This window comes from Cynocephalus volans, chromosome 14 (assembly GCF_027409185.1).
Source record: "Cynocephalus volans isolate mCynVol1 chromosome 14, mCynVol1.pri, whole genome shotgun sequence".
Taxonomy (NCBI): Eukaryota; Metazoa; Chordata; class Mammalia; order Dermoptera; family Cynocephalidae; genus Cynocephalus; species Cynocephalus volans.
In genome coordinates this window covers 95,715,755-95,736,684 of record NC_084473.1, presented here as the reverse complement: position 1 = coordinate 95,736,684, position 20,930 = coordinate 95,715,755, and the positions used below count along the sequence as shown (strand labels likewise).

Here is a 20,930-nt window from a genome sequence, read left to right as displayed (position 1 = left end):
ACTACATTTAACTCAGTGTTGGCAGATGCCCTCTAAATGTGAGTAGGAACACCATGGACACATATAACACAGGCATGTTTGAAACCTTTTATTAAACAGGCAATTCACTGTGCAATGGTTAAGGACACGGATGCCTACTTGAAAAGTTTAAAAATTATTTTTGGAAACAGCCATTATATTCCTTCCTCTCCTTCTCAGAGTGGCTATCTTCAGGAAAACAGATTGTTCTATAGCTGCTCTTGGAAACGGCACCCCTGGTTTACCATAAATGCCATGCCTGGTGGTAAACATAAAAGAAGACGGGATCCACAGGCAAGACAGTGGGGCAGACGCGGCTGGTCTCAAGTGGGAGCACAGACACCTGTCCTCCTGAATTGGCTTCTCTGGTCTTGCAGGAGAACTATGTTTGCGTTCTCATTTCACTTCCCTTTTCTTCCTTGTCTGAGGCCTCTTTATCAAAGGAATTCACACCTCTGGGCACAGGAACTCATTGTTGGACTTTTAAAATGTTGTTCTTGTCTTTGGGCCCCTCTGGCCCAGGATGATGGCTGTGTGTTTGTCCTCTTTGTTTTGTTGGTTCCTGCCTCTTCCCCAAGCTCCTCCTAACTTGATGATAAAATCAATCTTAAGTTTCACAGTTTGTTTGCCATGATTTACTGGCAGTTTTAAACCAAGTGGCCCGTCAAGGTAGTGGACATTCTTTATCAGCACACAGCCAACCTATTTTATAATTTGGGGCATATCACTCCAAGCTTGAGATTTCTTTCTGGCAAGTTCCATCCAGGATGGCTGATCCACGCTGGCATAGCTGGCTCTCTTCAGCTGGTGCAGTTCCTTCTCCATCATTACTACAGACTGAGCTGCTGGAAAGGAGACAGAACGAACAGAAACATGAGAAATGAGTTTGGATTTTCACTTAAGCCTCTTGCATTTCTTTAAACATACGTCAGGGTCTTACCTGTGTTCTCAACCATAAAATTCTTTAGTATGTAAACATGCAAAGAACACGTAATTTTCTTTTCTAGGCATAGAACGTGTAATTTATGTGATGACAAGGCTAAGAGCGGGCTCAAACAGTTCTGGCAATGCAGTGAGGCGAGAGAAACTTTCAGAATAAAACTGCAGGAAATGGACAACAGTCGCACCACCCTGGGAATACACTTCACACTACTGGACTGTACACCTAACAGTGGTTAAGATGGTAAATTTTATGTTCTGTGTCTTTTTACCACAATTAAAAGTAAATAAAAATTTTAAAATACTGGTACATGCTACGACAGAGATGAATCTCAAAAACACTCTGCTCAGTGAAAGAAGCCAGATGCAAAAGGGACACATATTTTATGATTCCATTTGTAAGAAATGTCCAAAAAAGGCAAATCTACAGAGACAGAAAGTAGATTAGTGGTTGCCTAGAGCTAGGGGTGGGAATCAGGAATGACTGTAAATGGGCATGTTTCTTTTCAGTGTGAGTGAAATATTCTAAAATGAGATTATCATGATGGTTATACAACTCTGTAAATACATACTCACTGAATTGCACACTTTAAAATGGGTGAGTTTTTTTTAATCTCAATAAAAGTTGTCTAAAAATCTCAATGTGGCAAGTAATTTGGAAAAACAAAACAAAACAAAATTGTAGGAGCAATCCAGGAAAATGATTTCAAAGCATTTGGTAACATTTGCAGATTTCATACCCAAGTTCTGATGGGACAATGAGATGCCTCTTTGCAGCCCCTCCTTGAGGGCGACCTTTGCCCCCTGCCTCCGGTCCACAGCGGGTTTAGCAGGGGTTATCAGGAAAGACTTGCTGCGGACAAAGTCAGCTTGCTTCATGGGCTCCTAGAGGGACACAAGAAAGACACACGCTGTCTGGTCACCTGTGATTCAGACAGGGAACAAACACGACCCAAGTGGATGAGCCACAAGGCTTCTCTCCCAAGATGCATGGTGCTGTTGGCACTTTCTTGGGAGAGCTCTGGTGTGTCAGCTCACTGATGTGGGCTGTCAGAATGCCGGAGCTCAGACCAGGGCTTGGCTTTATCCTGGGCCCACACCCACATCATAGCTCCTCAGCGCCAGATGTGGACTTTCCATCCGAAAGTCAAAGTAAATTGTATTTGGAAATAGTTTTTTGATTTTTATGATACTTGTTATGATCATAGATACCCCAAAGTGGTTAATATTTCTTTTATAAATTCCCTAAGCCCATAGGAGGGCCTTCAAGTATGGGTACAATTGAGGTTTTGGTTAAAATGAAGGGAGGCAGGTCCTACTGCACGCTCAGGCTCACTTCCCCACCCGGGTGGAACACGCTTCTGGATTTATCGTAGTGGCTACTGGGAAAATACAAAAGCTGGGAGCATGGCTGTTTGGGCGGGCGAAAGCTGTTTTAAGTTCAGAGTGCAAAAGGGAACCCAAGGTTCCAGCCCCAGGTGAGAAGTCAGGAGGCAGCAAGAGCAGGGCTCATTCATCCTCACACAACGAGCCGAGATGGAGCTGTTGACATCGTCGCCCTGTTTAACCGAGGAGTTATTTTAACTTCCTTCCATTTTCCCAGATGCTGAGCTGCGTTGCCTAGGAGGCGGGGAGCAGAGAGCTGTCCCCACTGCCTCAGTGATTCACGCACTGCTCTGCATCCCTAACAGCCCAGCACACACTAAGGGCAGGGAGACAGCTCCACCATGGAGGTTATAATTTGGCAAATCACTGATTTTGTTTCACTGACCCTAGGCCACACATCAACAATCATCACAGATGACAGGCTGCGTGATGCCCAAGCAGGACGTGTGGGCATCACGGGGATCCCAGCCCCAGCCCCTGCCCCTCATTCACCCACGAAAACCTGGGTTCTTAGTACCTGGGCTCTCTCAGGCGCCTGAGCTTGCTTTCCCATTTCAGACTTCGGGGTCCGCACTCCAGGCTTGTCTTCCTGGCTGGGTGGCTGGTCTGGGGCCCCTTGCCGCTGCTGCCAAGTGACGGTGATCCAGGGTGGCGCGGGCTGCCCGTCAGCTCCAGGCTCTGTTGCTGCAGAAGGCAGCCCCTTTTCTGTGGGTAAAGGCACAAGGTTATGCAAAACAGTCCTACTCCTGCTTCACTTTCACTTTCTGCTTCTCCCACACAGAAAACACTGAACTACTTTGACTCAGGGTGGCAGGGGTGGGGGTAGCAGTCTGGCAGCCTCTCTGGTGAGACTATGACTTTTCTTTAGGAGACTTATTTTCTTTCAGAAGATGCATCAAAGAGATTATGCTCCCCTAGTCTGAGCCACAAAAAATTAAATGCAACTGCTCCTATAAGGTCAATGTGCATTTTAAAGCCAACTTCCTCCTAGGAAATCCTTTCTGGAAGGACATAAAAATAAGTCCATAAATAGATTTCTTTAACAGAATCATTTTGGACCCGTACATACCACCTGATTCCTGATTTGCTTGGATGTGTAGACACACTATTGTTCTCTTATCTTTTAAAAACTGTAAACATAACCTGCTCTTTGTGGAGAGTGACACAAAAACTAGCCATAATTGTGCCCCTTAATGTCCTAGAGAGAAGAGAAGCAGTGCCTTTAAAACCATATGTTTTGCTGAGTTTTCTTCCACCTGAATAGTGCTTATCTTCCAGTGGTAAGACTGTGGGTCATTTCCCCTCTCTTACTTTTTAACTTTTCTGTATTTTCATGTTTTCTACAATGAGAATTTATGACCTTCATCAACAGAAAAAGGGAGCTTAGGGCTGGCTGTTTAGCTCAGTTGATTAGAGCCCGGTGTTGTCACACCAAGGTTGAGGGTTGGGATCCCTGTATGGGCCAACTGCCCAGAAAAAAAAAAAAGGAAGGGTACTTGTTTTTTCTAAGGAAACCTATGGATTAAATAAGTGGCTTTTTACAGGCACACAGTGAGTTGTAAGTATAGAAGCCGAAGGTTCTCCACGAGCCTGCCCCTGAACATTTGCCTGCATCACACAAAACCAGACAAAAGGTGACCTCCCCCACACCCGGCCCCTTTTCTCGTCTCCCTTGCACACAGTGCACCCAGGTCAGCCAGGTGCCGACAGGGCTGTTCCCAGCCTCACGCCGGGCGTCCAGAATGAGCTCCCACTTTCGTTCTCTGCGGCCTGACGCACCCCATGCCTTGCTCCAGGGTGTACGATGTTACTTGCATGGCTCTTGTCTCTGCTTCCAGTTCGACCTGGAGTTCTTTTCTCTCAGTTTCCTGGTCACCGAGGCGGGGCGAGGGCCAGGAGCCGCTGTTCTGCAGGCTGAAGCCTCCCGCTGGGGTTGAGGGGGCCCCGACCTCGTGCCCACAGACCTGCCCGGCTCGGGCAGCTGGGCCCGGCTCCCACTCTTCTCCCGGCTGCTCCCTCAGGCCTCCACCTTACTGGTCTCCTGGGAACCTGGTTCCTTCTCTTTGACTCATTTCTTGTCCCCTTCCTGCCTCTTCAGTCTTGCCCTGGCCACTGACTTCTTCCCTGCTGCTGGGCAAATGCTTGGGTGTCCCACAGCTTGAAGAAAAGTAAGTCCCCACGAGCCTCACCGTCCCCCGAAACCCCAGTTCTTATTTCTCTATCCTCAACTCAAATGGCCTCTGCCTGTGCCCTGTCAGCTTGTTCCTGACCCAGCCACGGGATGAACGCTGCTCCCAACCACCGCACCAGACACCACAAGGTCTGGCCAGCCTTGACCAGCTTCACCCCTGCAGCTCTGACGTGGCCACCGTCTTCTCCTGGAGGCCTGTCCTCTGGGGGTGTCCCCCAGCCTCGAGGCCCTTCCCCACATCCTTGCCTGACTTCTGCACCTAAGCCTGGGGTTCCACCATGTTGCTGACCCGCAGCCTTCAGCTCTTCCTCCCCCAAAGCTCCCTCTTCCTTTCCTGATTCCAGCACTCAGACTGGCTCAGCTTGCTCCCCAGGGTACACGCCGCGCTGCTCCCCACCGCAGCTAGCCCACATTTCTGCTCCCCTGTTCCTTCCCTTCTTTCCTCCAATGTTTGCTATGGGCAAGATCTATGCTAATTAAATTCCAAGGTGGAAAAATAAACAAATTGCTCTTTTGAAAAGCTCAAAGTCTAGTGGGGGACACTAGATACAAACAACTCTGGTGAGAACTGGAAGATGCTAAAATGTACAACCCGCTATGTGGATGCAGGGCCTACCGCTGGTGGGTGGGGTGGGGGCGCCGTCTGGGGCTGGGACCTGGAGCAGAACAGATCTTCCAGGCTGGCGGAGGGGGTTAGGCACCGGGAAAGGCCTCCCCGGCAGAGCTGGCAGGATGAGGTGTGTGCTGACCAGCCCAAAGGAGCCGGAGGGCGGGTGGGAGGGTCTCCTGTCTTGTTTCCCTCTGTCTATAATGGGGAGCCACGGGGATTTCAAGCCACGGCATGCTCTGGAGGTCACGTCGAGATCAAGGTTGACTGGGGAGTCAGGAGGGGGGCTGAGACACGGTTCAGGAGAGGTCACGAGGGACTGGATGCCTTGTTCTGGAATCATCCCTGCTTATCTACCAAGGCCCCACCTGGATGCCACCTGCTCCATGAAGTCTGTTCTGGTCACCCAAATGAGACATGCCCTCTCTCTCCCAGCTCTTGTGTAACTCTCTTGAGACATTTACCCCACTGTGTTTGGCACTAGACATATTTGCTAGTTGGCCATCTACCCACTGATATATGCCCCTGGTAATAAGAACTTCTTGTTTATTTAACAAACACACCCCATGGACTATGTACCGGGTACTGTTCTAATATTAGCTTATTTACAATGTCATTTCACGTTTTATTCCCAGTCCAGAGAACCCAGTAATTGCCTGGCACGTGGAAGGTGCTAGGGGGCTGCGTGTTTACTGTAGAGTCTGTATTTCACACCCTTCATTCTCAACTCGAGTTCCACAGTCTTCGTAGCCTCTGTCTTTCTGGATTTTTACTTTTTCCTTCAAAGGTTCCTTTCTGTTCTCCTCTGATCTTTTCTCCATCCTCAGTGACCTACCCTGCCCTTGGCTCTCCCCTGGCCTGAGGGGACTTGGTGGTGTCCTCTCAGCTCTGCCCCAGTGCGTGCTGGGCAGGCGTCCTCCGTCCTTCGCTGCACTGTATTAGCGTATCAGAGAGAGGGGTTTCATTATGGGTTTAAACCCATCACCTCAATCAACAACATGCTCTGAATAATTCTGTCAAGACGAAGTGTACAGAAAGAGAAAAAACTCCACCCCGGGTTTTAGATTGGAGGCAGAGTCGTAGCTGTTAAGCGCCAAGGTGGCCCCAGCGGATCTGGAGCGCTCTGGACGGCTCCCCAGCCTCCTCGCAGCCCAGCGCAGGGCACCTGACACTCGTGTACCTTCTTACCACGAGGCCACAACACATGGTTTTGGTAAATTCCTTATGCCATACACTTGAATTATTCTATCTGAGCCAAAAGAAGCATTTAAGAAATCAGCAGAGGTTTTATGGAATGGCATGTGCAGCGTTCCTGGGACCGCAGTGAAAGGAGGCCCTGGAGGGAAAGTGAGGACTTCGAAGGTGAACCAAGGATGGGGGCCCTGAGAACCAGGCCCAAGGCCGATGTCTCAGGGGACATGAGGCAAATCATAGCCTCCCTTGCAGCGCTCTCACGGGAAGTGCAGGCTGGTAAACGATGCAACCAGGCTGAGCTTGGCGAGAGGTGAGTTTTTCTTTCCTTACCTCAAAAGCGTGCTAGTAGGTTTCCGTCCCAGGCACAGAAGGTGGCCTGCTGCAGTGCCTGTGTGGGGGGCAGCAGCTTCCAGCTGTACTATGTGTGTCAGTGTGTGCACACGTGTGTCTGTGTTCAAGCACAGAGTCACAGGAGTGAGTGAGGCAACCCACAGCAACAGTGTCACAAGCACTGAGCCAGGCCTATGGCCAAGGTCTCTCACCAACCCCTTCTCCCCTTTGGTTCTGTCCTCTTTTCCAACTGAGTTCTGGTCTCTTCTTGTGTTCTATACTCTTTTCCTTCCCACCTCTGTCCTTGTCAGGAATGCAAATAGGCCAGAGGGGCCTGGAAGTGGTGAGAGAGGGTCCAGACACCAGGAAGGAGGGAGAGAAACCACTACAGCTGCATACCACGGTCTGGAGAGGCCTAAGATTCCCCCTGGAGCCTCTCGACAGGAAAGCTGAGAAAGGGGCGAGGGAGCAGACACTGCTGTCCCCTGTGCCAAGCCTTGGAGAAGCTGCACCCTTGTCCCTGGGTGATGAGACATTCTGCTCTGTAGCACAAGGCCTAGGAGGCAGTTGGCACCCACCTAGGAAGCAGGGGCTCTGGGGTCTGTGCCATAATCCACTGGGGAAGGAAGGAGAAGGGAACAAAGACACAAGCAACGTGCAGGATAGGGCGGGCCTTGCGGGCCGAAGTCCTTGCAAAGTGAAATCTCTAAAGTGCGAACATTTGGAGATAAGGTGCACCATGAATTAGTTTCTGAGATTAAATATGTTCAAAATGTCATTAATTCCAGGAAAATGTAGATGTGGAGCCAGATCAAATCAACTCAGTTGAAAATACTCCTTTGTTTACTCTTCCTGCCTCGATAGACGGCTAACCTTGATCTCTTGGGGATTTGGCTAAAGGGTTCTGATGTCTCAATTTCTCCTCCCCAAAGGGCAGCGGGTTTAAGCTGTCAAGTGTGCCTGGGTTTGCAACTAACAGCCCAGGAGCATTTCTCGCAGACCGGCAGCCAGCGGTGCAGTGTCTGTATCTGTGTGATCCCTCTGCTGGGAGTGCGGAGGAGACCGACTGCCCCCACACCACCGACTGCCCCCACACCACCTGGACAGGAAGGCAGCGAGGCGGGTCTGCTGCATGGCAAGTGCGGAGTGGCACTCCAGAAGGCCCGATGACACAAAGCGGGACAGCTACGAAACTCACCCCAAATGCTCTAATTCCACAGCGAAACAGCTTTTGTCAGAGAAAAGACATTGTTTAAGGATAAGATCCCTTCAAAGGAACAGTTGATAAGTTTGTTCTTCTCTAGATTCCTTCCTTCCTTCCTAGCATGCTCTCCTGCCTCAAAGACTTGTTTTGGAAAGTATATTGTTCAAGCACTAATTTCCAAGAGATGCTGTTCAGGGATTGGGTTCAATGAGCCGTGGTAATGAGGAACTTTTCCTCGCAGGGCCAGGGCGGCAGGGCAGCTAATGAGGCCCCCTTGGGGCCTGTGGCGCTAGGTTTATGGCCTCAGGCTAGCAATGTGCTCTTGGGCAAATTCCAGAACCTTTCTGTGACTCAATTTCAGTGTGAAATGAAGAAAACACAGTGTCTACACTTCCCAGTGTGGCTGTGAAGACTCGGGGAGACAATCCACTATCTACACCTCCCCGTGTGGCTGTGAAGATTCTGTGAGACCATCCAGGGAAAGCACTTGGCACAGCGCCTAGCACCCATGTGTGCTTAAGTGTTCACTGCTGCCAGCAGTACTGCTGCTGCTATTTTGTTGTTGCTGGTGGTGGTGTTATTCTTCCTGCCTGAGGAGATATGCAGAGTTTGGTCAAATCTTACCCTGGACCTGATGGAGACCAGCAGTGAGCCATCTGGCCATGAAAACCAGCCCTTGCCCCCTGCTAAGAAAACCACAGCTGGTGCCGTTGTACCCCAGCCTCTTGTTGGTCCCGGCGGCCAGGCTGACTCTTGGATCCCTGAGGACACTGTTCATAACAGTTCTAGCAGACTGTATCTTAATGCTGTGTGTGCTTGCCTGCAAGGCCCGGGAGGGCAGGCGCCCCGTCCGGTCACCTCTGCATCTACCATACTGCATTCCGGCCCTGATGCATGGGGGAGGAGCCTGGTCCAAGTCACACCAGTGCACACTGGAGTCCTGCTCTCTAGCACAGTGACCTGCTCCTCTGCAAAGATGCTGCGTGTTACAGAGAGCCCAGCTGGCTCTGATGCAGTGACATACTGCTCAAGATAGCAGCCCAGTTTTGTCCATATTTCCAAGAGGCACACCTATATATCACCTTGAAAATATCCTGACACAGAACTCTAAATACCCTGGGGAAGAGAACCACAAAGTTTGTGGGCCCACATTTGACATTATGACTGAGCTATTTATATTGAGAAGACCTAAAATGAGTCATCCCGAAAATCCTCAACGTGAAACCATTTCTAGAGATGTTCAACATACCCTGCGTGGGACAGATGTGTCTCATCAGTTCATCTAGACTTACTAATTGGTGATGGTTATTTGTCCTTGTCCTTTCCTTGGTGTCTATTAATATTCGGCCTGAAGGTACTGTTTCTTTCATTCAGAAAGACATCCAGAGCGACTGGCTGAGGGGGCAAGGGTGGACTGTAAGGGGGATCACACCCACACGATACGGGTCCCTACTGTGGCTCTGGCAGGGAAGGGCGCAGAGGCCGTTAGCTGGGCCACCTAACACTTCTGCACCCTTTGGCTGAGAAAATAAAGCAGCTGCTCTGCCCCCAGGTCACACACAGCAGGACAGCAGGGGCTATCAAAAATTCCTGCGCCTCTCAGAAATTTGGTATATGCTGCCCTTTTTGAAGCAGCAATTTTTAAGAATCTTTTTCCTTTCATAACATTTCTTTCTTGTTTATAAAAATACACATGCACATGGTACAAATATAGAAAGTAGATAAAAGTATAAAGAAGGAGATAAAAGTGGCCCATAAATCGGCCGCCCCAGGGAGCAGCGTGAATAGTCTTTGGATAGTCTTTAAAAACCTCCATGTGGATGGCTGGTCCCCAGGTCTCCAAGCGTCCTCTGTGGAAGAGGCCTGCATGTGAGCTTCAAGACCCTGCTCGCAGGTGGACGCAGCATCCCTGTTTCTCACAACCAGCCCAAGGTAGAACGGTCCACTGTGCCCTGGTGCTTCAATAAACACAGCCACAGTCCTGTTCCTGCTTCCGGCTCCTCTGCCACAGCCCTGGCTTACACAGTGGGAACGGGGTGTGCAGACACGAAGCAGCCCTCTGGAGCAGAAGTGGGCCCCAGGCCCTGGGATGCGTGGGCCTCGCCCACGCTGCAGGGTTTGTGTCAAGCTCCCCGCATAAAGGACTTGAGGGGCTTTGTTTTTGTTAAAAAACAATGTGTATTGACCTACTGTCAGTCTTGGCTGACACAGACAGCTCCTGATCAATACACACTGGACAAGTCTGCAGTTGCCCTTCATAGATTCTGTCCACACAAAAGGCTCGCCGGAGGCTTTAATCTCAAAACTGCGGTGAGCATTTTGGGGAAGCGGAGCTTGAGTCTGGCGCCTTAGACCACTCGGCCATCCTGACACCTTGCGGTGAGCATTTTGGAAGTGAGCAAGAGCTTCTCCCAGAACAAGCTCCCATTTTTAGTGGCGTGAGATGGGGCCGTGTCGTTCTCATCCCACCTCCAGAGTAAACTCATCGCCACCCCTTCCTTTCCTCATTCAACAAATACAGTCAGTGAGGACACTGTTTGCCAGTTTCATATTTGAGAATTCACCTCCTTCCTCTAATGTATTTGTAGCCCCCAAACCAGTACTCATGGTGCTTTCATGGTCATTTGCTGACATACACAGGGCAGCAAGAGATTCAAGCTGCCCAATGCGCATGTGCCCAGCTGAGGCTGTGCCACGCGACGCTCTGCCTTCTTCATTTAGATGTTCTACTACATACAAGTATGCTTTTCGTGGTCTATTTAGTGCCACATTTTTGTGCCTTTTGTTGGTGGTTTTGCTGTTTGGAATGGCCCCCATGCGTGGTGCTGAAGCGCTATCTAGTGTTCCTAAGTGCAAGAAGGCTGGATGTGCCTTATGGAGAAAATACATGTATGTTAGAGAAGCTTTACTTGGGCATGAGTTATACAGTATTGTTGGCTGAGAGTTCAATGTTAACGAGTCAACAATCTATAATAAATAAGGCATCTTTAAACAGAAACACACATAGAACAAAGTTATGTATTGATCAGGGGATGTCATGACCAGAGGCTGGCAGGAACCTGACCTTGTATTTCCCTAGGAGTGATGGCTCTGTACTAAGTCAGCGTTTGCAGCAACTTTCCAGGAGAGAACTTCCTCAAAAGGCCCTGTGGTAGGTGCTGAGACTACAGACAGGAAGTATTATCTGAATCTGTGTCTCCAGTTCACACACACAGGCTCTCCTGCAAGAGCCATCAGGACTAGGGGATCCTTCACCAGTCAATGCACGGTCCACAATCCAGGAATGAGTTTCAGAGCCGCTGGAAACGGGCACAGAGGGGCCTCTGGGGTGCTGGTCTCATTCTGTTTCTTTGTCTGGTGTGTTCAGTGTGTGGAAATACACTGAGCTACACACATATGATTTGTGTACTTCTCTGCATGTATATTATTCTTCAATAAAAAGTAAAACCAAATAAAAAACAGAAAAACAACTCTAAATCAGGACTTACTAGATGGTTGATAGTGACCAGGAAAAAGAGTTTAGCTCCCTGTCCACATTGAGAAATGAGGCAAGTTTGCACCATACAGCTGTTTCCACACTGCAATTAGGCGAGGTGCCAAAGGACACCCGAAGGACGTCCTCTCTCCCATCAGCAGACCCTTCCTGTCGTCTTCACTTCCCTCAGCCTCCAGTGCACCCTGGGGTCCTTGCCCCACTGGCCTTTCCTAATGGCTGCCTCATCCTCGGCCACCCAGTCTCCCTCTTTCCTCCACCCTCCAAAGCCTTCCCTCCTCCTGCTCATTTCCTCTCTAAATAAGACTCTGCAAATCAGCCAGGGCAGAGAATTTGCCTCGCTATACACAGACTCACTTTACAGCCTCGTGGCAAGATGGAACTCTCGAGAAGGACAACTCCTATGTCTGGGAGCCACTTTCCCTGCCACCAGCATGAGGCTGCCAGGGCCAAACTCCCCACCCTTTTCCCCACTCCCAGGTCGGGAGGCACTTCCCAGGGCTCCTCACCTTGCTCTTCTGCTCCCCCAGGCTCAGGCTTTCTATGGTCTCAACTTCCCAGTCAATACTCAGAAACCCACCTTCCCGAGACTCACATTTCTCCTCTCTCACCATCTTCAAACCCATATGGCAGCGGGAAAAAAGCCTCTGTTGTTTTACGTGGTCCTGACAGCATGTTTACAACGTAAGAGGTGAGAGCTGGTGAGGCAGGATGGGTCTCTGTCCCTGTATCAGGGCAGACTCTATGAAGCATCGCATACTCACTTGGCCACACAGTGCATACTCAGCTAAACAACAGTGATCATTAGAAGCACGTCATGGTTCTGGAACTAAGCCAGTCCAGGTAAAAAGGACAATGGAGCCTGGTGTGGACTGTGTCCCCCAAGTTTTATGTGTTAGTAGCTTAATACCCACTGTGACTGTTGAGGGTGGGAAGTCCTATTACAGTAATTGAAAGGTGGGGCCTTGAAGAGGTGATTAGGTTGTAGGACCAGGCTGCAGTGAATGGATTAATAATGGTGGTTGTGGGAGTGGTTCTGAGGGCTTTAAAAGAAGAGCACATGAGAAGTTAGTTTCTCTCTGCTCTGCCATTTTCTGCCACGTAAGACTTCTGCATTGCTGTAAAGCCACCATCAAAGACGACCCTCTCCATAAGTGTTCCCTGCACTTTGGACTTCGCAGCTTCCAAAACTGTAAGCAATAAACTTTGGTTTTCTTACAAATCACCCAGTTCCAGGTATTTTGTTATAGGCAACAGAAATGAACTAATACAGAAGGTTGGTACCAGAGAAGTGGGGTGTTGCTTATAACAAATACTTGAAAACGTGGAAACAGTTTTGGTACTGGGTGTTGAGGAGAGGCTGGAAGAATTTGGAGGAGAAGGCTAGAAAAAGCCTAGATGCTGGCGGGAGTTTAGAAGATAAGAAAACCAGGGAAAGTTTGGAATGTTGTAGAGATTGGTTAAGTGGTGGTGACCAGAATGCTGATGGAAATATGGGCAGTAAAGGCCATTCTGAGAAGATCTGAGATGTAAATGACAAGGGACTTACTGGAAACTTTGTCAAAGATCACCCTTGCTATGAACTGGCAAGGAACTTGGCTGCGTTGTATACATGCCCAAAAGTTTTATGGAATGTGGAACTTAAAGATGCTGACCCAAGGTATTTGGCAGGAGAAATTTCTAAGCAGCAAAGCATTCAGGAAGCTCATGGCTACCTGCAACAGCCTGTGCTGAGTAATGGCAGAAAAGGCATGATGTAAAACCAGAATGTATACTTAAAAGAGAAGCAGAGTGTAAAGATTTGGAAAATTTGCAGCCTGGCCATGTGGTAGAGAAGCAGAGAGCATTTCCAGGAGAAAAATGCAATGGTACTAAGAAGATTAGTACAAAAATAGGGATTATCAAGACAATGAGAAAAAGGCCCTGAAGGCATTGCAGAAGCTTCTGCGGTCAACCCTTCCATTACTGGCCCAGAGGCCTAGGGAGATAGACCGGTCTTGGGGAACAGGCCCAAGGCTTGCTGCCCAGGGCCACATTGGGAAACTGCTTCCAGCACCAGCACCTTGGCTGCTTTGACTGCTCCAGCTGTGGCTAAATTGGCCCCAAGCATGACTGGACCTGCAGCTTTGAAAAATATGAGCCAGAAGCCTTGGCTGTGTCCATGTGATGTTAGGTCTGCACACTGGCAGAATGTCAGAGCTGTGGAGGCTTGGTAGCCTCCATCCCAATTTCAAAGGATGTATGGAAAAGCCTGGGGTCCAAGAAGAGATCTGTCATAGGAGGAGATTCATCGTATAGAGTCTTCATTAGAGCAACGCTGAGCAGAAACATAGAGTCAGAGTTGTAGCAGAAAAACCCCATCAGTGCCATGCGTAGTGGAGCTGTGAGAGTGGGACTGCCATGGAGACCTCAGACCTGTGGAGCTACCACAGTGGAACGCCAGCCTGCAAGAGCTAAAGCACAGCCAAAGACCAGTAAACCCACAGGAGTGGAGCTGTCCTAGGACTTGGGGACCCAACCCCCACACAAGCAGGCAGAGGATGTCAAACATGGAGTCAAGGTACGTGATTTGCCAGCTATAAGATTCAATGGGTTTCAGACTCGTTTAGGACCCGTTGCCCCTTTCTTTTGGCCTATTTCTCCCTATTTTCTCCCTTTTTTCCTAAATGGGGGTCTGGAGTCTGCTTATTTGTCATTACAGCCCCAACTATCACTGTTTCAGCGCTCTGTTGCTCAGAGGTAAAATTTGAGAAGGCGTGCACGAAGAAGAAGCAATGTGTGAATCACATCTAGATTTGCATGTGTGGAATGAGGCCACAATCTGGTCACCACATGCAGGCACATTTATTCAGGGCACCCCAAGGGCCAGATGCTTTGCCAGGCTCTCTTCCTGACTTCAGGGAGCTGGTGTAGGGAGGGAGATAGACATATGGAGAGAAAGGTAAAGTATTATGGTGCTTTGACACCCAAGACGTTTTGGGGAAGAGCACAACCCTGAAAGGGTCTCAGAAAGATGTTATTTGCTTGTGACAGCCCTGAAACTGTGCTTATCTACATCAGCACTGTCCAATAGAACTTTCTGTGATGAGGGAAACGTTCTCTGTGCTGTCGACTAGTCATTTGTGGCTCCCAAGCCCTTGAAAAGTGGCTGGTGCAACTGAGGAACTGATTTTTAATGTAATTTCAATTCGTTTAAATGTGTAGGTAGCTACTGGCTCTGTGTTGGACGGTGAAGACCCAGATCCCCGTGGTCTGTGGACCAGAAGTGCTGTCACCATCCCATGCCTAGTGAATCTGGAGCATCACCTTCATCAGGTTCACAAGCACTCTTAAGTTTGACAAGTGCTGCCCTAGAACAGGGGTTCTCAACGCTGACCACACATCAGGGCCACTAGGGGAGACGTCAACACTCCCATTGTCTGGGACTCACCCTGGACCCATCAGCCAGAAGCTGTTGTGGGAGGGGGCTCTCCTTTGACTGGCACCTGCCACTGTCTAAATGGGCTTTGTCCTGTCTGGGCTAAGGCTCTTTTTCGACTGGCACCTGCTGCTGTCTTAGTGGACTTTGTCCTGTCTGGGCCTGGCAGATGTGCAAAACGGACCCTGGAGCATTCCCATCCACTGCTGGGCTTCTTTGGCTGTGACTCTGCTCCCCTATGTCCCCTGGTCCTCTTGGCCAGTCCATCAGGCAGGGCTCTGGGAGCAGGCAAGTCACATGGCAGCCCTGTCTGCCCTGTGGCCACAGGTGGCCTGAGTGAAGCAGCAGTCCTCCATGTCTCCCACCTGCAGGGCACACCTGTCTAGCTTTCCAAGAAGACCCATGGAAGATTCTGGATGAGGGAGGCTCCCCCTGGTCCCATCCCCCTGGAGCCAGGGGCTTACAGAACTGCAGCTGCACTCTCCGAAGAAAGGGTTTTGCAAATCCCTTTCATTGCTCTTCCCTCTCAGTGTATATTCTCAGGGTGGGGGTGGTGAGTGGCTCTCCATAGGTTCTGCAAACATGGGCTCTCTGGTATCTTATATCTGCGCATTGGCACCTTAATCAAAACCCAACAAGGAGAATACCATTGTCACACAGTGTTCTATGCAGCCGACACAAGGGTATTTTGGTACGTATGAAAAATATGTAGAAAATGTGACTGTACTGAAGGAAACTATCGCATTTTGCAATTAAAATGACTTTGCTGCCCTATGACCCATTGTTACTAATAACCTCATTTCATAAAGGAGGAAATTAAGACTCGGAGCTTAAGAAACTCAACTTGCTCAGAATCCCACAGCCCCTGGAGGTGCACCTCAGAGTAAAAGCTCCAAATCCATGCTCTTCAATCTCCCCACCCAGTCCCTGCCCCGCAGGCGTCTCCCCCTGCACCTGATCATGCAAACACAGCTGAGGACCACCCACTGCAGGCCAGAAGCCCCTGGGCAGAGGTGCTCAGCAGTGGGAAAGAAAACCCCAGAGGTTCTCCACGAGCTCCGTATCTGGCTGGGGGGCGAGGTGAAGTGTGCTGAATGCAGGCAGAGGTGCAGGCAGGGGTGCAGGCAGAGTGCTGAGCTGCTGGCCATGGCAGTGGTGCTGCAGGATGTCAGAGGGAGTGAGCAGCAGCAGGAGAACCAGGAGAGGCAGAAATGCTGGTTATGGCCAGAATCCACAGAGCCTTGATTGCCTTACCTGGGAGTTTGAATTTTATTCTGCATATGATGGGAAGGCATGGCGAGTTCTTAGAGAGGAAAGCTCCATGTTCACACCACGCCTTGGCAAGAGAGGGAGAGAGAGTTGGAGGAAGCAGGCACTGTTGGCACCAGGTTAAAGAAGATGAGCCTGATGCAGGGACAGCGGGAGGATGAAAACACTTCACACCGGAACGCCCAGAAGCTGCTGACCAACGTATGCCACATGGCTGGCAGTTTTCATCCAGCAGATTGGGGGCAAAAAGACTGACAACACCCAGTGCTGATGAGAGGGTGGAGAAATATTCCATTCTGCTGGGAAAAGTGTACAGCCTTTATGGCGGGTAATTTAGAATTGTCTATTAAATTAAAACTGCACATGCCCTGTCAGCCAGAAAACCCACTTTTAGGAGTCTATCCTGGAGAAACAATCGTGTGAATACATAAAGTGGACAAGAACGGTTGCCTCAGCACTGTCAGCAAGAGCAAAAAACCCCAAACAAGCAGAATGCCCTTCAGGAGGGGAACGGTTAAGTAAAACACAGTAGACATCCTGCGCAGCCCTTAAAAAGAATGAGGTCAGCAAAGGTGCCCACGCCTTACTGTGAAACGAGAACAGCAAACTGCAAGCCAGTATGCATAGCATCTTTGTGATTTTAAAAAAAAAAGGGTCCATGTGCCTATATCTGCACGTCAACACCGCGTGGTTGTGACTGCGTGTGCGTGGGAAAGTCGGGAAGAATCTGTCAGTAGGGTTCCCTCCATGGAGTGGGATTAGAAAGCTTCAGAAGGGGTGGAGAGGAGGCCACTGTCACTTGTTTGTGTATTCAAAAATTATTTTAAAATTTACATACAGTAAAGTCCACTTGTACCATGTTTTTGTTGTACCATTCTATATGAGTTTTAACACATGCTTAGATTCTTGGAACAGTGGTCACACATAGGGTACAGAACAACGGCCACACCCCAAGAATTCCCTCAGCCCGCTCCTTAGTAGCCACACCCTCCCTCACCCCCAGCCCCTGGCAACTTCTGAGATGTTCTCTGACCCTCTATTTTTGCCTCTTTCGGATGTCATATAAATGGAGAAATTCAGTTTCTGGTCTCTGAGACTGACTTTCACTGAGCACACACACAGAAGATTCGTCCAGGTTACTGTGCATATCGGGAGTTCACTCCCTTACTGCTGAGTAGTGCGCCATTGCACGGACACACCGTTTGCTCATCCAGTCACCAGCTGAAGTACATTTGGGTTGTTTCTGGGTTTTGGTGATTATGAAAAACACTGTTATAAACACTGATGCATGACTTTTGTGTGGATATAAGTTTTTGTTTATCTAGGATAAATATCTAGAAGTGGGACTGCTGAGGCATAAGAAAAGCATATTTTTAATTTTATGAGAAGGTGCCAAACTGTTTTCCAAAGTGACTGTGCCGTTCTGCATTCCCACCAGGAGTGCAGAACGAGATACGTTCTACTAAGAATGAGCTCCATTTGCTCTGCATCCTCACCAGTACAGAGTATTATCAATATTTTTTGTTTTGGCCATTTTAATAGCTGTGTAGGGGTATCTCATTGTACTTTTGTGTTTTCCTCGTGGCTAATGATGTTGAACATATTTTCATGTGCTTATTTGCCATCTGAATATTCTCTCTGGGGAAATGTCTGTTCATGTCTTTTGCCCATTTTCTTTTTTGGCTGGGTACAGGGGATTTTATTAATGGTACATGACAAGGTAGGGCTCCCTAGGCCTTCTTCAGGGGTCTGGGATAGAAACTTCCCCTTCTTCAGGGGTCTGGAATGGAAACTGTGTCGAGAAAGGGAGATTCTCAGTGTGATGGGAGGACCGATTTGGGGCAGCTGAGCGTCTCCCTTTTCCTCTCATGCTTTTGCTGGGGTGGTGGTCCCGGGGGCTCTTGGAGGTCATGTGGGCCATAAGGTCCACCACACTGTTGCTATAGCCAAATTCTCTATCATACCAGAAAATGAGCTTGACAAAGTGGTCATTGAGGGCAATGCCAGACCCAGTGTCAAAGGCGGAGGAGTGCACATCACTGTTAAAGTTGCTGGAGACACCCTGGTCCTTGGTATAGCACAGGATGCCCTATAGGGTCCCTCCGATGCCTTCTTCACCACCTTCTTGATGTCTTTATATTTGGCAGCCTTTTCCAGACAGTAGGTCAGACCCACGATTGACACGTTGGTGTGGGGACGTGGAAGACCATGCCAGTGAGCTTCCATTCTGCTCAGGGATGACCTTGCCACAGACTTGGCAGTGCCAGTAGATGCAAGGTTGGTGTTCTGGAGATCACCATGCCCGTCATGCCAGTTTCCCAGAGGGGCCATCCATGGTCTTCTGGGTGGCAGTGACAGTGTGGACTAAGGTCACGAGTCCCTCCGCAATACCAAAGTTGTCATGAACGACCCTGGCCAAAGGTGCTAAGCAGTGGTGGTACAGGAGGCATTGCTGACGATCGTGTGGGTGTTTTTGTAGGTCTCGTGGTTCACACCCATCACAAGGGGGCATCAGAAAAGGCAGAGATGACGACCTTTCTGGCTCCACTGTTCAAGTGAGTGCCAGCTTCTCCAAGGTAGTGAAGACACAAGTGGACTCCACAACATCTTCAGCACCAGCATCACCCAACTGATGTAGGCAGGATCTCACTCCTGGAAGATGGAGATGAAAAGGGTGGAGAGGAGACTTCCCAATCTCAGCCTTGACTGTGCCATGGAACTCGCCATGGGTGGAATTATACTGGAACATGTAGACCATGTACTTGAGGTCAATGAAGGGGTCACTGATGGTGACAATATCTGCTTTGCTAGAGTTAAGAGCAGCTCTGGTGACGAGGTGCCTAATATGGCCAAGTCTGTTTACTCCAACCTTCATGTGTCAGGGACACAGCTGGCACTGAACTAGAGGAGACAGCTGTTTGTCAAACTGAAAAGAGCGGAGAGCCTCTTCTGCCCATCTTCTAATTGGTTTGCTTTTTTACTGTTGAGTTTTGAGAATATTTTTTATTTTCCACATATTAATCCTTTATTGGATATTGTTTTGCATATATTTTCTTGAAGTGTGTAGTTTGTCTTTTCATGCTCTTAACAAGGTCTTTTGCAAAGAAAACATTTTAATGAAGTCCAATTTATCAGATTTTCATGTTACAGATCATCCTTTGATGTCACGTTTTACATTTTATACTTAAGTCCACGACCCCTTTTGAATTAATTTTTGTAGTATATGATATGACGTGAGACTTAGGTCAAGGTTCATATTTTTGCCTATGGATGTTCATTCCTATGCTGGAGAACCATTTGGTTGCAATGTACAATTTGATAATATTTTGTTAAGGATTTTTGCATCTAAATTTATGAGGGATATTGGTCTATAGTTTTCCTGTACTGTCTTTAATTCTGGTATCACAGTCATGCTGGCCTCACAAAATGAGTTGGGAAGTGTTCCCTCTTCTTTCGTTTTTGCATGAGATTGTGCATAACTGGTATTATTCATTCCTTAGATGTTTGGTAGAAATCATTAGTGAAACTATATGGGCCTGGAGTTTTCCTTTCTGGAAGGTTTTAAGCTAGAGGCTTGATTTAACAGATACACACTATTCAGGTATCTATTTCTTCTTTGTCAGTTTGATAGTTTGTGTCTCTCAAGGAATTGGCAATTTTCTTCTCATTGGCCAAATTTATGTGCATAGAATTATTCATAATATTTTATCTTGTCATTTTCATGTCTGTGGGGTCAGTAGTGATACTCCTTGATGTTGGTAATTTATGTCTTTTTTTGGTCAGTCTGGCTAGAGATTTATTAATTTTATTGGTTGTTTTGAAGAACCATCTTTTGTTTTCATTCACTTTTTTCTATTACTTTTATGTTTTCATTTTCATTAATGTTTGCTTTTATCTTTATTATTTCTTTTCTTCTTGCTTTGAGTTTAGTTTGCTCTTCTTTTTCTAGTTCCTTAGTGTGGAAGCTTAGATTATTGTTTTGAGACCTTTCTCCTTTCTAATATAATGATTTAATGCTATAAATTTCCCTAAGTATCACTTCATCTGCATTCCACAAATTTTGATATGTTGTATTTTCATTTTAATTCAGCTTTCTGATTTTCCTTGAGACTTTTTCTTTGTCCCATGGATTATTTAGTGATGTTGTGTTTAATTCCAAATATTTGATGATTTTTCAGATATCTTCCCAGACATTTTTTAGATATGTTATTGAATTCTTGTTTAATTTGATAAGGGCAGAGAAAAACCTTTGAAATTTAATAAGGGCTGTTTAGATGATCTTTGTGGATGTACCACGTGCACTTGAAAAAAAGGTGTGTGTTCTTGCTATGGTTGGTGGAGTGTTCTATAAATATCAATTATGTAAAGTTGATTGGTGATATTGTTCAAGACTTCTGCATACTTCCTGATTTTCTATTTGCTACTTTTCTTGACTACTAAGAGAAGAGTGCTAAAGTCTCTACATGTTACTATGGATTTGTCTATTTCTCCTTTTAGTTCTATCAGTTTTTGCTTCATGTATTTTGAAGCTCTGTTATTAGAAGCATATACATTTAGGATTGCTATGCATTTTTGGCAAACTGACGATTATCAATTTACCAGTATTACTGAAATTATCATTATGTAATGTTCCATCTTATCCCTAATAATTTTGCTTTTTCTAAAGTTTTCTTTGTGTGATACTAACATAGCTACTCCAGCTTTTCCAGTTTTAAAATTTCTATTTTTTATAGCCTCTATTTCTTTGCAGAGGATTTCCATCTTTCCATTCAAGAGTGCTCACTCTTACTTCTTGGAACATGGTATAACAGTTGCTTTAACGTCTTTTTCTAATAACGCCAACATTTGAATAATCTCAGGGTTTGTGTTTGTTGCTAGCCT

The 20,930-nt window shown here is 47.7% G+C and overlaps 1 protein-coding gene across 1 annotated transcript in view; it reads right to left on the bottom strand.

Annotated features, from left to right (window-relative positions):
- Nucleotides 1-233: 233 nt before the first annotated feature.
- The window catches only part of CRACDL (CRACD like), a 51,747-nt gene continuing 31,050 nt past the window's right edge, over nt 234-20,930 (bottom strand). The window contains exons 7-9 of the mRNA XM_063078936.1: nt 2,861-3,048; nt 1,698-1,842; nt 234-860 (exon numbers count right to left, since the gene is read on the bottom strand). Of these exons, the coding sequence (XP_062935006.1) occupies nt 721-860; nt 1,698-1,842; nt 2,861-3,048 (473 nt within the window). The 3' untranslated portion in view covers nt 234-720. The remainder of the gene's footprint in view (nt 861-1,697; nt 1,843-2,860; nt 3,049-20,930) is intronic.